The following is a 15,604-nucleotide window of genomic DNA, read 5'->3' as shown; positions in this document are numbered from 1 at the left end:
AATGTTATGTCATATTTACCCTATCAAGCACATTTCCTCTCCCAGCAAAACTGAAGGAAATTAATGCCAGTTTATCATATCCATGAATTAAACATACTAAGTTAGAAAATGATTCTGAACTCTGAATTATTCAATATTTCTACACAACTTTCACAATTTTCTTCAACTGAACAATCTTTTCCATAGAGGATTCAGAGCAGAATTTTCAAAATTCTACAAATTTACTACTATAAAAAAACTAGCTTTATAGGCTATGTACTTTGCAGTAGTAATAATTATTGAAAGCCTACTATATACCAGGTACCGGTACTAAAAGTAACCAAATGACTAAATTAAAAAATATTCATAAAACCAAACTCTTTTGAGGTTTTTTTAATGCCTAGGAAGGAAGACATGACCACTTCTTAACATTCGATACAAGTGCATGAAATGCCTTGGATTGCACGTTATATTCTTCTACAAGGGCCACACAAACAAAAGCCTAACAAAGAACAATATAAACTCCTAAAGTTTGGGCTCTTTATTATTTGGGCATCAATAAAAATTCAGTTGTTTGCTATTCTTAAGTCTCTTAATGCTGAGGAAATCCAGACCGTCATCCATCTAAAGACAATGTGTCAACTTGACATTATACAATCTCATTAATCTTCATCTATCCCTCACATCCTGTCATTCTTATGCAAAATGGACATTTGGGGATAGGAGTTCTCTTCACTTACTTATCAGCTGGAGGAGAGAGTAGTACATAAAATGTTTATGGAGACTTCAGGATACCACCAGGGACCACAAGCAATCACTTTACTAAGTCTAGTGTGCTACATCACAACTAATGTATCTGACGTGTAAATATGACATACGAGGAAACAGAATAATGTGATTCTTGAACTATGTGTCTTACTTCCTTTGCTGAATCACCAGAATCCCCAAGAAACTCCAGCTTTAGTTTTCCCAAGCTACATGAAATTTAAATATTGTCCATGAAGGACACAAATACATACAAGATATGGGTCACACAATGATGCCAATTTCACTCCTTTGGTAGTCCAAGAATTCTCCTCTCTCTTTTTTTTTTTAAGATTTATTTTTCATTTATTTATTTATGATAGACATAGATGGAGAGAGAGAGAGAGGCAGAGACACAGGCAGAGGGAGAAGCAGGCTCCATGCCAGGAGCCCGACGTGGGACTCGATCCCAGGACTCCAGGATCGCGCCCTGGGCCAAAGGCAGGTGCTAAACCGCTGAGCCACCCAGGGATCTCCGTATTCTCCTCTTTTTAGCATACTAACTTACCGTCACCATGACATAGAGGTTGTGGGTTAACAGGCAATAGACTTGTAAAGTATGCTAGCTAATTTATAAGGCCAAACACCTTAATTAAATTTAGCCAAACTTAGATCAAATGTATTATTTCTTTGACACTAAAAGTGTTTTTTTTCAATTCATTTTAAGAAAAAAACCAAAAACAATAAAAACCTAAAAAACACCTCTTTACCTTTTAGCATCAGCACATGAAATTTACTTTAACTCTTCTGTCAACTATATTTTTCCTATTACAGTTTCATCCAGACAAGGAACTGTCTAGTCAGTTCATAACAGGAAGTTTTGTTTTTATATTGCCTTTTAAGACTGTTTAGTTTCTACAGGACCTTCAGGGCACATTTTGAGCGATCACCATGTTATAATCACACATGCACTGAAACTTTTTTATAGTGCTATTAAATAATATACAAATAATGCTCTAAAATTGTCTTCAGAGGAAAAAATCTGTAAAGAAAAGGACTTTTGATGTTGGTATATATTATATGAGTAATTACAAAAATGCAATTAAGAAAAAAAATCCATATTCCACACAAATAGAGAATTCTACTTTAAACAGAAAAGAATTAAAACAGTTTTTACAAAGATCACTGATTATTTAAAGTTTGTTTTTTTTCCCCACAGAATTACACAATATGCAGAACATTAGACTCTGGTGTAATGTACCAAATTCAAAGTTGTACTTGAAAGCACAGCACATTATTTGATGATCCTGAAACGATTCTTACACCATTCAAAAATGTTTTTTTCCCATTTACCAATTTTATGTTTTGCTGCCAAGAATAATTGTATTATTTCATCCTTTAAAAATTACTATTTTTTTAATTTTTTATTTATTTATTCATGAGAGACACACACACAGAGAGAGGCAGAGACACAGGCAGAGAGAGAAGCAGGCTCCATATAGGGAGCCCGATGCAGGACTCGATCCCAGGACTCCAGGATCAGGCCTTGAGCTGAAGGCAGGCACTTAACCACTGAGCCACCTAGGCATCCTTTACAAATTAAACTTTATAAATTTTGAAAAATTTGAATACTAAATTAAAAACCTTTAGATCCCCCTGACCTAGTGAAAATAAGTCTTTGTATCTAATTAGCATATACTTTCCATATCTTAATTTAAATGTGCTCATCCAAAATTAGTTTGTTAAAAAAAGCTGGATTTCTAATATCTAAAAATTAATCAAAGAATGTGCATAAATGCAAATATATGTATATACACATACAAACACACAAGCATATATAGAAGTACACATATCTACATACATAGATGTTTGCATATGTCTATACTTCTCTCTGAAACATCTTTTTTTTCTCTCTGAAACATCTTAAACCAAAAGCTAATAAATCAAGAAGTGTTAACAGTGTAAATTAACATTGATACTTAAAATATTTATTTTGTACAATCACGTGTTTTTAGAACTGATGAATTCAACATAACATTTTATAAAGGATTAAAAAACACGGCTTGAATTTCAGCAAGATATTTCCTAAACTTTAATTACTGAAACTCTGTGATGTTGAAGACTCATGGGTTGTGTTAATGAAACACTTTATCTGCCTTCCTAAGGCAAATATTATCTTCAGGCAAGAAACACGAAAATGATGCAAAATCTTTGAAATGCAAAAAGAAAAAAGAAAGAAAGAAAGAAAGAAAAGCACTTTCATTCCTTCAATCTCCTGTCTTTGGAGACAACTTCTGCCCAAAATCCAGTTACATATTTTCTCTAAGAGATCCAAGATATCCACAACTAAACTATCCTAAAAATATTAGAATGGAAATTCTCTACCATCATCTTGGGGATTTTGACTTAGAAAACTGAGCTTTAAAAAAGGTCCCAAACCTAATAATGGCCCAAGAATAACTTCTAATCTCTACATTTATCTTTAAAATTTTTCAAGGTCTTTTATACCAGGCGTTGGAAAAACTAGCATAAATTACATCTACTGTAAAACACAACAGTTAAGGTTCAATTTAGGTCTTACAGGGGGAAAAGTAAGCAAAACAGATTATAAATCAGTAATTCCACTGTTAAGTAACAAACCTACAAAGTGTTACACATATAAAGAACATGAAAAAAAATGTATCCTTTACAAAAGGAGTTAAAATTTATTTATTCTTTTCTGTTTCAAGAGAGATTATAATTTGAAGAAAGATATATCTGGACAAGGCAAGGCAAAGAAATGCTGCGTCTGAGAAACCAGCAGATTCCACAGAACAAGAACATTTCAAAGGAGCTGGTTCACAGCCAATTATATGACAGGCAAGGGTAAGCTGGTCTCTGAGAGGGAAGCCTGAGTGGCTCAGCGGTTGAGCGTCTGCCTTTGGCTCAGGGCGTGATCCTGATTTGGGGACCGAATCCCACATCAGTCTCCCTGTGAGGAGTGCTTCTCCCTTTATGTCTCTGCCTCTCTCTCTGTGTGTGTCTCTCAGGAATAAATAAATAAAATCTTAAAAAAAAAAAAAAAAAAAAAAAAGCTGATCTCTGAGAAAGTTAGAAGTCATTCTTTGGACTTGAAACAGAATTCAGATAGGACCAGGGAGAACCTGACAAGTACTGTGGTAGGAAGACTTCTAGTACAGTCACAAGATTCTGGTCCCCTACATGGACCCACACCTTCTCGTAGTGATTAAATCAAATTCTAATTTAGGTGCTGCTGTGAGGAGCTTTTGCAAATATAATTAAGGTCCTGAATCAGCTGACATGAAGGTGGAGAGATAATCCTTTGTTGATTAGGTAAGACTAAAAAAGACATTGGGCTTTTCCTGGCAATAGAAGTTTAAAGCACGAGAGGGATTAAATATGATGGCTATTCTCATTGCTTTCTTTGAAAATGGAAGAGGACATGTGGGTGGTCTCTAGGAGCTGACAGTAGCTCCCAGTTGACAGCCAGTAAGGAAATTCAGTCCTTAGGCCTATAATCACAAGAAATAAATTCTGCCCCAATCATGTGAGCTTAGAGAAGGAATACTAGCTCCTGACAACAATATAGTCCAGCCAACACCTTGTTTTCAGCCTGTAGTGAGCCTCTGGAACAGATAACTCTGTTGTGCCATGCCCTACAGAAATACTAAAAAATGAGTGTTGTATAAAACTGCTAAATTTGAGGTAATCTCTAACACAGCAAGAGAAAAGTAATACAAGCACCAATCAGGTGGAATCAGATAGCTTGATTTAGATGAACCCAGAGAAGTTTACTGTAAATCCAAAAGTCCTGTTTCAAGAAATGTATTTAACATTGAGGACACACTCTATCAACAAACCAAAGAAGTTAACTATTAGATTAGGCATTGTTGAGAAGGAAACCTAAGACATTTCAGAGCTCATTAGCCATGGGGTAACCAGAAGAAATGTCATAAAAATATAATGTATTCTTACTAGGAGAGAAAGGTTTCTTTCCTGGATTTAGCATTTTTATTTGTGAAAGTGAAAGGTGGGATTAGGTAATCTCTAGGGGCTTTTTCAGCACTTTCCATGATACTTCTTAAAGTACAGTCCTTTGTTTCTTTTCATAGACATCAGAGGGGTCTGGACCCCTGGGGCATGGACCCAGATTCTATAAGTGCTTAGAACATACCTATCTTCCTATAAAACACTGCATCAGAAAAGGAACAATTTATTGAAGTCCAAAGCTTTCTCACTTTTATTTGACCAAAATGTCTTTATCTTATAGTAAAGATAACTGAACAAAAGTAAAGCTTGTTTTCCACGTGAAAACTCCTTTCATATCTTTGAAAGGATCATTTTTTCTAAATCCCATTTTAAAAACTGAAACTTGGGATCCCTGGGTGGCGCAGCGGTTGGGCGCCTGCCTTTGGCCCAGGGCGCGATCCTGGAGACCTGGGATCGAATCCCACATCAGGCTCCCAGTGCATGGAGCCTGCTTCTCCCTCTGCCTATGTCTCTGCCTCTCTCTCTCTCTGTATGACTATCATAAATAAAAAATTAAAAAAAAAAATTTTAAAAACTGAAACTCTGTGTATATGTGCAGAGGGAAGGAGGGAAGAGCTCATAAGGTCATATGAAGCAAAAATGTAAACAAAAAAGAAAGATTGGTTCATGCTACAGGAGAAAATTTTTACTCTTAATTTAAATCCTTGGAAAAAAATTATACATTACATATAAATTAGGCATTTAAAATTTAGTGGATTCTCTTTATTAAAACTTTGTCACAGGGAGAACAGGTGGTAGCAATAGCTTTAAAGGGTTAATTTTGCAACTACATAGCTTAGTATAATGCTATAGCCTAAGTTATTTCTAAGAGAGATAAAATCCATTGCCCCCCTATCCTCATCACCCTGAAAGCAACTGCTAGGCCAAGAATTCTAAAAAGTTGTTGATAGTAACTTGAATCTAACCTGTATTAAATAGCCGGAAATTTACCTTAATATGAATGAAAATGTTAAAAACTTCTCAAAAATAAGTCAGATGACATAAACAAAGAATTTCAAAACTTCAATTCTCTACCTGAAAGTTTGATGCGACAGTAAGGGAGGGGAAATTCAAGGAGTTACAAAATAGTTCCATTAATATCAAATCATAAGCAATAAAAATATAGAAGCTTTACTCTGTTCTTTTCCTTTAGTTTAAGATTTCTGGTAACTTCTAAATAAAAAACTGACTACAAGGTAATTTGATAGGAAAAAAAAACAAAAAAACAACCTAGGACAATCAAATGACCCAGTTCTTGATTTTACAATATTCACACTACTGTCTTTCTTACCTTGTCTATCCTATCTGGGCGGTTAGTAGCTGCTAAAATTGTCACGTCCTTTAACTGTTCAATGCCATCCATTTCCGTTAAGAGCTGAGCCAGAACACGATCAGCAACATTTCCAGCACCTGAAGAACTAAATTTTAAAAATATAGTTTTAAAATTCTTTATCTATCCCCAAGTACTTTATTACTTTTAAAAGACTGTATATTCTATAACAAGAAAAATTATGTTTGTTTCAAAATATACAATGCTTGCTTCAAAATTCATTGCTTGTTGAATTATAACCTAAAACTAACATTATTCAAATAATTTATTTTCCTCCATCGACAACTATGCTCATTTTCTCTCCAATAATGAAATATATAGGATTATTTAAAGTAGTTCATCAAATACATAGAAAATCGTATAATTTCATTAATACTTATATTTTATATGGCAAGTTTATTGACAGGAATTGGGAATAAAGAAACTAAAACAAAAACACATTCTTCACATTGGGGAGAAGTTTAAAGACTATATTAAACAAAAAAAACTATATTCTTTACCCATAACAAATGGGATATTTCTGATATATCTTGATATTTTTAAAAATAAATATTTTTAAGCACATTAGCAGGCAGGTAGTGATCATAATCCACATATCTGGAGAAACAGGCAAAGAAAGTTATTATGTTCCTTTTGTTAATATACCCATACAAAGCTACTACTAGACATACTGTAATTTAATCACATTTTCTTTGCCCCAAAGTCCAAAACAAAACTGAATACTAATTATTAATAAGGAAATTCAGCAAGTCTTACTAATGAACAAAACCCTTCTATGACATAATCAAGGCCCCACAAGTAACAATTCTCATTAGCACCAGCTGAGATTTACTAAGAACTGTTCAGAATTGAGAAATATGTAATAAACACCCGAGTGGACAATTACAGAGTACAATAGCATTGTAAGTGTATTAAACATAAACATATAAACTCAATTAGATGCATGGGGTGAGAGGGAGAAAAAGAAAACAGGATAGAAGGTACACACTTCATATCTTCGTCATCAGTGACAGAGCAAGTGTACCTTAGTATAATCATCATGTAACATATTTAATTAGATAATTAGGATTTCTAAATAACAGAATAGGGATCTCAACATGCATTACAAGTTCAAAAACCTGATGTAGTGTATACATAGGAGAGTAACCTCTAACTTTCATCAATCAAACACACATGAGGTTGTTATAAAAATCACAGTCAATTTGTTAAATTAAATTGTCCTTCCCAATGTCTAAAAAGTTTGGGACCAAGGAATACCAAAGAAGCCCCTGAGATTTATTTTGGCTAGCACTAATTCTTGCAAGTAATTAATTGGCAGGTGCATGGATTTGCTAATCTGATTCTAAGAATAAACTTTGAACATTTTGAAAAAATTGATTATGTACCTTTGAAAAATCCTCCGCAATATAACTTTTCCACATGAGAGTTTAACTGTCGGATAGAAACTTTGTTAGCAAAAGCTCTAAGGACTCCTACATAATGCTATAAGCATCTGACACTGTAACAGAAATAAAGAATACCTTTGATGGGCTTGTTAGACTAGACATGGCTGAGGAAAAACTTCCTGAGCTTAATTATTAATAAAAACTTCCAAAATGAAAAAGCAAAGAGAAAAAAAGACTGAAGGAAAAACACAAAACCAAAAGAATTTCCAAGAATTATGGAAACTATAAAAGATGTAATATATGTGCAACTGAAATACCAGAAGGAGATACAAGTATGAATAGAAGAAACAGTTGAAGCAATAATAATTGAGAATTTCCCCAAATTAATGTCTGACACCAAACTACAGATCCGGGAAGCACAGAGAACATCAAGTAGATAACTGGCAAAAAACTACATCCAGGCATATCATATTCAGACTACAAGAAACAAAGACAAAACAAACAAACAAACACACAAATCTTGAAAGAAGGAATAAATTCAAAGGAATAAAACTGTTCACCTAAGATAGCTCCCCAGAAACCATGCAATAAGGGAGAGTGGAGTGAAATATTTAAAGTGCTGAGAAAGAAAAATCACCTACCTAAATTTCTGTATTCTGTGAAATTATCTTTCAGAGATGAAGGAGAAATAAAGACTTTCTCAAAAAAAAAAAAAAAAAAACAAAAACTGAGGGAATTGTTAATGGAACTGCTTTGCAAAAAATGTTTTAAAAAGTTGTTCCAGGAGGGGCATCTGGGTAGCTCAGTTGGTTAAGTGTCAGACTCCTGATTTTGGCTCAGGTCATGATCTCAGGGTTGTGAGACTGAGCCCCACATGGGAATCCGCACTCAGTGGGAAGTGTGCTGGAGATTCTCTCTCCCACTGTACCTCCCCTACTTGTACCCTCTCTGTTTCTCTCTGAAATAAATAAATCTCAAAAAGTTGTTCCAGGAAAAGGAAACGATTTAGGTTGAAACTTGAATCTACAAAAAGAAAGAGCACTAAAGAGGAATAAGTGAAGGTAAAATAAAAATTTCAACTTTCTTACTCTTAATTGATCTAACAAATAATAGTTTGTCCAAAAATAATAGTAATAACAAATAACAATGTATTCAATGACCATAGCATATGTATAAGTGAAATGAATGACAGAAATGATACAAGGGACTAAAGGGAGAAATTCAAATTTTTGTTATCATAAAATAGTTGTATTACCTGTGAAGCAGAACAGTGTTATCTGAAAGTGAATGACAGATTAGTTGTAAATGTATATTGCAAATTCCAGGGTAACCACTGAAAAGAGTAGAAAAAATGGAAATATATATTTCATATACCAAGAAAGGAGAGAAAATGTAATTTAAAAATGCTCAATTAAAATCAGAAAAGGCAAAAAAAAATACTCAAAGACAAAAATAGTAACAAAGAACAAGGAATAGAAGACAGTAACAAATATGGTGGTATTAATGCAACTATATCAATAATCACTTTAAAACGTCAATGGTCTAAAACACACCAGTTAAGACATTTGTCATAGAGGATCAAAGAACAAGATCCAACTATATGTTGTTGACAAAAATATCCACTTTAAATACAAAGAGAGTAGAAGGGATGGAAAAAGATGTACAATTCTAACGCTAATCAAAATAAAGCTGGAGTAGCTATATTAATTTCAGACAAAGCAGATTTCAGGTCAAGAGAATTTATCATGAATGAAGAGAGGCATTACGTAATGATAAAGAGGTCAATACTCCAAGAGGACATTAACAATCTTTAATATGCATCACCTAAAAGTAGGTTGTTAAAATATGTGAGGCAAAAATTGATAGAAAAGGAGAAAGAGGTGAATACATTCATATAGTTGGAAATTTGAACACTCCTCCATCAGAAAGGATAGATCTATCAAACAGGAAATCAGTAAGAACACAGTTGAACTTAACAGCACCATCAACCAACTAGATATAATTGCTATTCAAATACCACTTCATCCAACAACAGCAGAATACATATTTGTCTCAACATCGAGGCCATAAAATCTACCTTAACAAATCATAAAGAACAGAAATCATACAGTGTCTGCTATCAGACTACAGTTAAGTTAAACTAGAAATCAGTAGCAGAAAGATATTTGGAAAATTACAAAATACATGGAGGTTAAAAAACACACTTTCAAATAATACATGGATTGAAGAAGAAATCTCAACAGAAATAAAAAGTTTCATTAGTTTAGACTAAATGAAAATGAAAATACAATAATCAAAATCTGTGGAATGTAATAAAAGTAGTGCTTAAGGAGAAATTTATAGCATTGAATGCATATATTAGAAAAAAAGAAAGATCTAAAATCAATAATTCTAAGCATTTACACCTCAGGAAACTAAAAAAAGTAGAGCAAATTAAATCCAAAGTAAATACAAGAAAAACATAGGAAAATTAGGGCAGAAATAAAATTGATAACAGGAAGTCAATAGAGAAAAACCAGCAAAAGCAAAAGGTCATTCTTGGAAAAGATCAATAAAAATGATAAGCATATAGCAAGGATAACTAAGAAAAACAAGAGAAGACACAGATTACTAATATCAGAAATGAAAAAAAGGGAAATCACTACAGGTCTCATGGACCTTAAAAGTTTAATAATGGATTTACAGTTGCCCATTAAAATATGGGTTTGAACTGCACAGATCCATTTATGCGCAGATTTCTTTTTTGATAAATATGTTACAGTACTTTTAAATGTATGTTCTCTTTCTTATAATTTTCTTAATATTATCTTTCTCTACATTATTGTAAGAATACAGTATATAATACACATACAAAGTATGTAGTTGAACAACTGTTTCTGTTACCAGTAAGGCTTTTGGTCAATAGTAGGCTATTAGTAGTTAAGTTTTGGGGGAGTCAATGTTATATGTAGATTTTTAACTGCACGGAGGGTCAGACCCCTAACCCTTATATTGTTCAAGAGTCAACTAAATTATGAAATATAATACAAGAAAACTTTTATGGTCACATACTTGATAATCTAGATGAAATGATACTCTGCCAAAACTTACACAAGAAAAAACAGATAATCTGAATAGGCCTATATTAATTAAAGAAATTAACTCAAGAATTAATAATCTAAACAGAAAGCATCAGACTCAGATGGGTTTATAGTAAATTCTAATAATCATTTACAGAAAAAAATTATCAATTCTCTACAATTTCTACTAGAAGATAGAATTAAAGAGAATACTTGCTAAGTCATTCTATGAGAGCACCATTATCCTAATACCAAAACCAGACAAAGGCATTACAAGAAAATTGAATACAGGTATACAAAATATTAACAAACTGAATTCAACAAAGTATAATAATGTATATAATTCAATGATGGATAAAAAAAATTGTACACTGTAATGAAGTGGAATTTATCCCACATACGGATCACTGGTTCAACATTCAAAATATCAATAAATGTAATCTATCATATAACCAGGCTAAAAGAAAAATAAATCATACAATCATATCAACAGATGTAGAAAAAGCATTTAACAAAATCCAACACCTAGTCTGTGCATAATAAAAACTCTATACCAAGTGGGTTTAGAAGGAATATACCTCAAAATAATAAAAACCATATATGAAAAACCCACAGCTAACATCATACTCAATAGTGAAAAACTAAGAGGTTTTCCTCTAAGATTAGGAACAAGACAAGGATGTCCACCCTTGCCACTTTTATTTAATATAGTACCACAGCAATCTACAAGAAAAAGAAATAAAAGGCATCCATATTCATAAGGAAGAAGTTCAACTGTCATGATCTGCATATGACATGCTACTATATATAGAAAACCCTAAAGATTTCATCAAAAAACTATTAGAATAAATGAATTCAGTAAAATTGCAGGATACAAAATATACAGAAATTGGTTGAATTTCTATACACTAATAACAAAGTAGTAGAAAGAGAAATAATTCCATTTACAATTACATCAAAAAGAATAAAATACCTAGAAATAAACTTAATTAAGGAGATGAAAGACTTGTACTCTGAAAAATATAAAACACTGATTAAAGAAATTAAAGACAACACAAACAGAAAGGCATTTTATTCATGGACTGGAAAAAAAAATATTGTTATAATGTCCATACTACCCAAAGCAATCTATAGATTTAATACAATTGCTATCAAAGTACCAATAGCATTCTTCACAGAGGTAGAATAAATAATCCTAAAATTTGTGTGGAACCACACAAACCCTAAATAGCCAAAGAAACCTTAAGAAGGAAGTTTGAAGCTAGAGATATCACAATTCCAGATTTTAAGATATACTACAAAGCTGTTGGAATCAACACAACATGGTACGGGCACAAAGACAGACACATAAACCAATAGAATAGAATAAAAAGCCCAGAAATAAACCCATGTTTAGGGGTACCTGGGTGGCTCAGTGGCTGAGTATTTGCCTTTGGTTCGGGTCATGATCCTGGGGTACTGGGATCAAGTCCTGTCTCGAGCTCCTTGCAGGGAGCCTGCTTCTCCCTCTACCTTTGTGTCTACCTCTCTCTCTTTCATGAATTAAAAACAAAACAAAACAATCATGTTTATATAGTCAAGTAATCTATGACTGAGGAGGCAAGCATATACAATGGAAAAAGACAGTCTGTTCAATAAATGGTGCTGGGAAAACTGGACAGCAACATTCAAAAGAATGAAATGATCCCTTTCTTACACTACAAAAATAAACTAAAAACAGATTAAAGATCTTAATGTAAGACCTAAAACCATAAAACTCTTAGAAAAAAAAATAAACACAGGTGGTAATTTCTTTGATGTTGGCCAAAGCAACATTTTTCTAGGTATATCTCTTAAGGCAAGGGAAATAAAAGTAAAAATAAACTATTGGGATTACATCAAAATAAAAAGCTTTTGCACAGTGAAGGAAACTACCAACACACGAAAAGGTAATTGAATGGGAGTTCATATTTGCAAATGATACTGAGTGAAATTAAGATATGTGCAAATGATATTGCTGATAAGTGGTTATATCCAAAATATACAAAGAATTCATAACACCCAACACCAAAAAAACCACAAATAATCCAATTAAAAAATGAGCGGAGGACCTAAATAGACATTTTTCCAAAGAAGACATACAGATCGCCAACAGAGACATATGAAAAGATGCTCAACATCATTAATCATGAGGGAAATGCAAATCAAAACCATGGTGAGATATCACCTTCCACTTTTCAGAATGGCTAAAATTAAAAACAGAAGAAAGAACAAGTATTGGTGAGGATACTTATAAAAAGGAAACATTATGTGCACTGTGGATGGGAGTGTAAATTGGTATAGCCACTGTGAAAAACAGTATAAAGGTCCCGCAAAAAGATTAAAAATAGAAATACCATTTGATCTAGTTCCAGTAATTCCACTACTAGGTATCCAAAGGAAATGAGAAGACTAATTTGAAGATATATATGCGCTTCTATGTCTATTATAGCATTATTTACAACAGCCAAGATATGGAAGCAACATAAGTCTCACACACACACACACACACACACACACCCCAGAATGTTATGCAGTCATGAAAAAAGAAAGATCCTGCCATTTGTGACAACACGGATGGACTCCCCAGAAGGTATATTAAACAAGTCAAAGAAAGACAAATACCGTATGATTTATATGTGGAATCTAAAAATAAAACAAATAAAAAGCAGAAGCAGACCCCAAAATACAAAGAATAAATTGACAGTTGCCAAAGAGGAGGAGGTCATGCAGAAGGAGAAATGGGTGAAGGAGAGTGGGTGAAGAGAGTAAGCTTCTAGTTATGGGATGAGTAAGTAATAGGAATGAAAGGTACAACAGGGAATATAGTCAATGGTATTATAATAACATTGTATGATGACAGATAGTAGCTACACTTGTGGTGAGTACAGCATAATGTATAAAACTTGTGGAATCATTGTGCTGTACACCTGAAGCTAATATAACATTGTATGTCAACTATACTTCAACAAAAAAAATAAAAATATTCAACACCCAGTCATGATACAGACTCTGCTAACTAATAATAAAGAGAACTTCCTCAACTTGATGGAAAAAAAAAAAAAAAACCTACAAAAAAACCCTATAACACCATATTTAACGCTGAGGAAAAAAAACTTTCCCATTAATATCAGGAATGAGGCTAAGATATTCCCTCTTATCATTATTTTTCAAATATGTACTACAAGTCTGAGCTAGTGCAATAGCTAGACAAGAAAAGGCAAGAAATGGTATATAGATTGGGAAGGAATAAATAAAACTGTATTTGTTTGCAGGTGAAATGACTGTCTTTATAGAAAATAAAAAAGCATTAACAAAAAACTCTTGTCAACAAATACTGCTAGAATTGGACAAACCTGTGCAAAAAAGAATCTAAACGCAGACCTAATACTCCTCACAAAAAGTAGCTTAAACTGGAATACAGACCTAAATACAAAATGCAAAACTATAAAAGTCCTGGAAAATAACAGCGAAGAAAATCTAAATGATCTTGGCTATGTTGATGACTTTTTAGACACAACACCAAGGCATGATTCATGACAGAAATAATAGTTTCATTTCACTAAAATTAAAAACATCTGCTCTGCAAAAGACACTATCAAAAGAATGAGAAAACAAGCCAGAATCTGGGGTAAAATATTTGCAGAAGACATGTCTCATAAAGGACTGATATAAATATAAAATATTTAATATAAATATAAAAATATATTTATATTAAAATATAAAAAGAACTCTTTAAAAAAAAGATTGAGAAGCCAAATTAAAAAGTAGACAAAAGACCTGAACAGACACTTCACCAGAGTTACACAGATGGCAATAAACATGAAAAGATGCTTAACATCATGTCATTAGGGAACTGCAAATTAAAACGAAAATGAGATGCCACTATACACCTATTAAAATAGACACAACCCAAAATACGGACACCACCAAATGCCGATGAAGATATCGAAAACCAAGAACTCTCATTCACTGCTGGTGGGATTACAAAATGGTATAGCTCCTTTGGAAGACAGTTTGGAAGGAAGTTTCTTAAAAAACTTAACATATTTGTACCATATCATCTAGCAATCATGAGTCTTGCTATTTACCAAATGAGTCAAAAACTTACATTTACACCAAAACCTGTACATGGATGTTTACCAGTTGCTTTATTAAAATTGCTAAAACCTGAAAACAACCAAGATGGGCTTCAGTAGGTGAATGGAGAAATAAACTGGTACATCCATACAATGTAATAGTAATCAAAAAAAACAAAAAAAACAAAAAACAAAAAACAAAAACTAAGGGCCATGAAAAGAATGCAGGACCCTATATGCATATTACCAAGTGAAAGAAGCCAATCTGAAAGGGCTACATATTGCATAATTCTAACTATGTAACATTCTGGAAAAGGTAAAACTATGGAGACAATAAAAGGATTAGTGGTTGTTAGGGGTTAAAGGTAGGAGAGGGACAAACAGGCAGAGTATGAAGGATTTTTAGGACAGTGAAACTACTCTGTATGCTACAAAGACGGATAACATGTCATTATTTGTTAGTCAAAACCCATAGGATGTTCTACACCAAGAATGAACCCTAATGTAAACTATGGACTTTGGGTGATAATGTGTCAATATAAATTTATCAACTGTAACAAATGTACCTCTCTGCTGTGGGATGATGACAGTAGACAGATGATATGTGTAGGGGGAAAGGGGTATATGGGAACTCTCTGTACTTCCTACTCAAATTTCCTGTGAACCTAAAACTGCTCTAAAAAGTATACTTAGAAAAATACAAAAAAAAAATTAATCTATATTGAAGCCATTCAGTTAGAACAAATTCTCTATAATCCAATATATAGAGTTATGTAAACAAATATCATGGCAACAGGGATAAAGTAAGTAGATATATATGAATAATATTAAGAGGATACAATCAATTCCTCTGCTAAACCAATGCCTCCACTGAGTCACTGGAAAATGTTAGATTTGAAGTGTCAATAAAACAACTCGAGGTTTAGACATACAAGAAAGAGGTGGGGCAAAAATATGGATCTTTGCCATAAAGATGGTATC

The 15,604-nt window shown here is 33.0% G+C and overlaps 1 protein-coding gene across 5 annotated transcripts in view; it reads right to left on the bottom strand.

Moving 5' to 3' along the window:
* The window catches only part of SPATA5 (spermatogenesis associated 5), a 362,021-nt gene that overhangs the window by 237,303 nt on the left and 109,114 nt on the right, over positions 1-15,604 (bottom strand). For all 5 annotated transcript variants that reach the window (XM_041758978.1, XM_041758977.1, XM_041758979.1 and 2 more), the window contains exon 14: positions 6,044-6,170. In XM_041758978.1, the coding sequence (XP_041614912.1) occupies positions 6,044-6,170 (127 nt within the window). The remainder of the gene's footprint in view (positions 1-6,043; positions 6,171-15,604) is intronic.

This window comes from Vulpes lagopus, chromosome 6 (genome assembly GCF_018345385.1).
Source record: "Vulpes lagopus strain Blue_001 chromosome 6, ASM1834538v1, whole genome shotgun sequence".
NCBI lineage: Eukaryota > Metazoa > Chordata > Mammalia > Carnivora > Canidae > Vulpes > Vulpes lagopus.
This window is presented reverse-complemented; position numbering and strand designations above follow the sequence as displayed.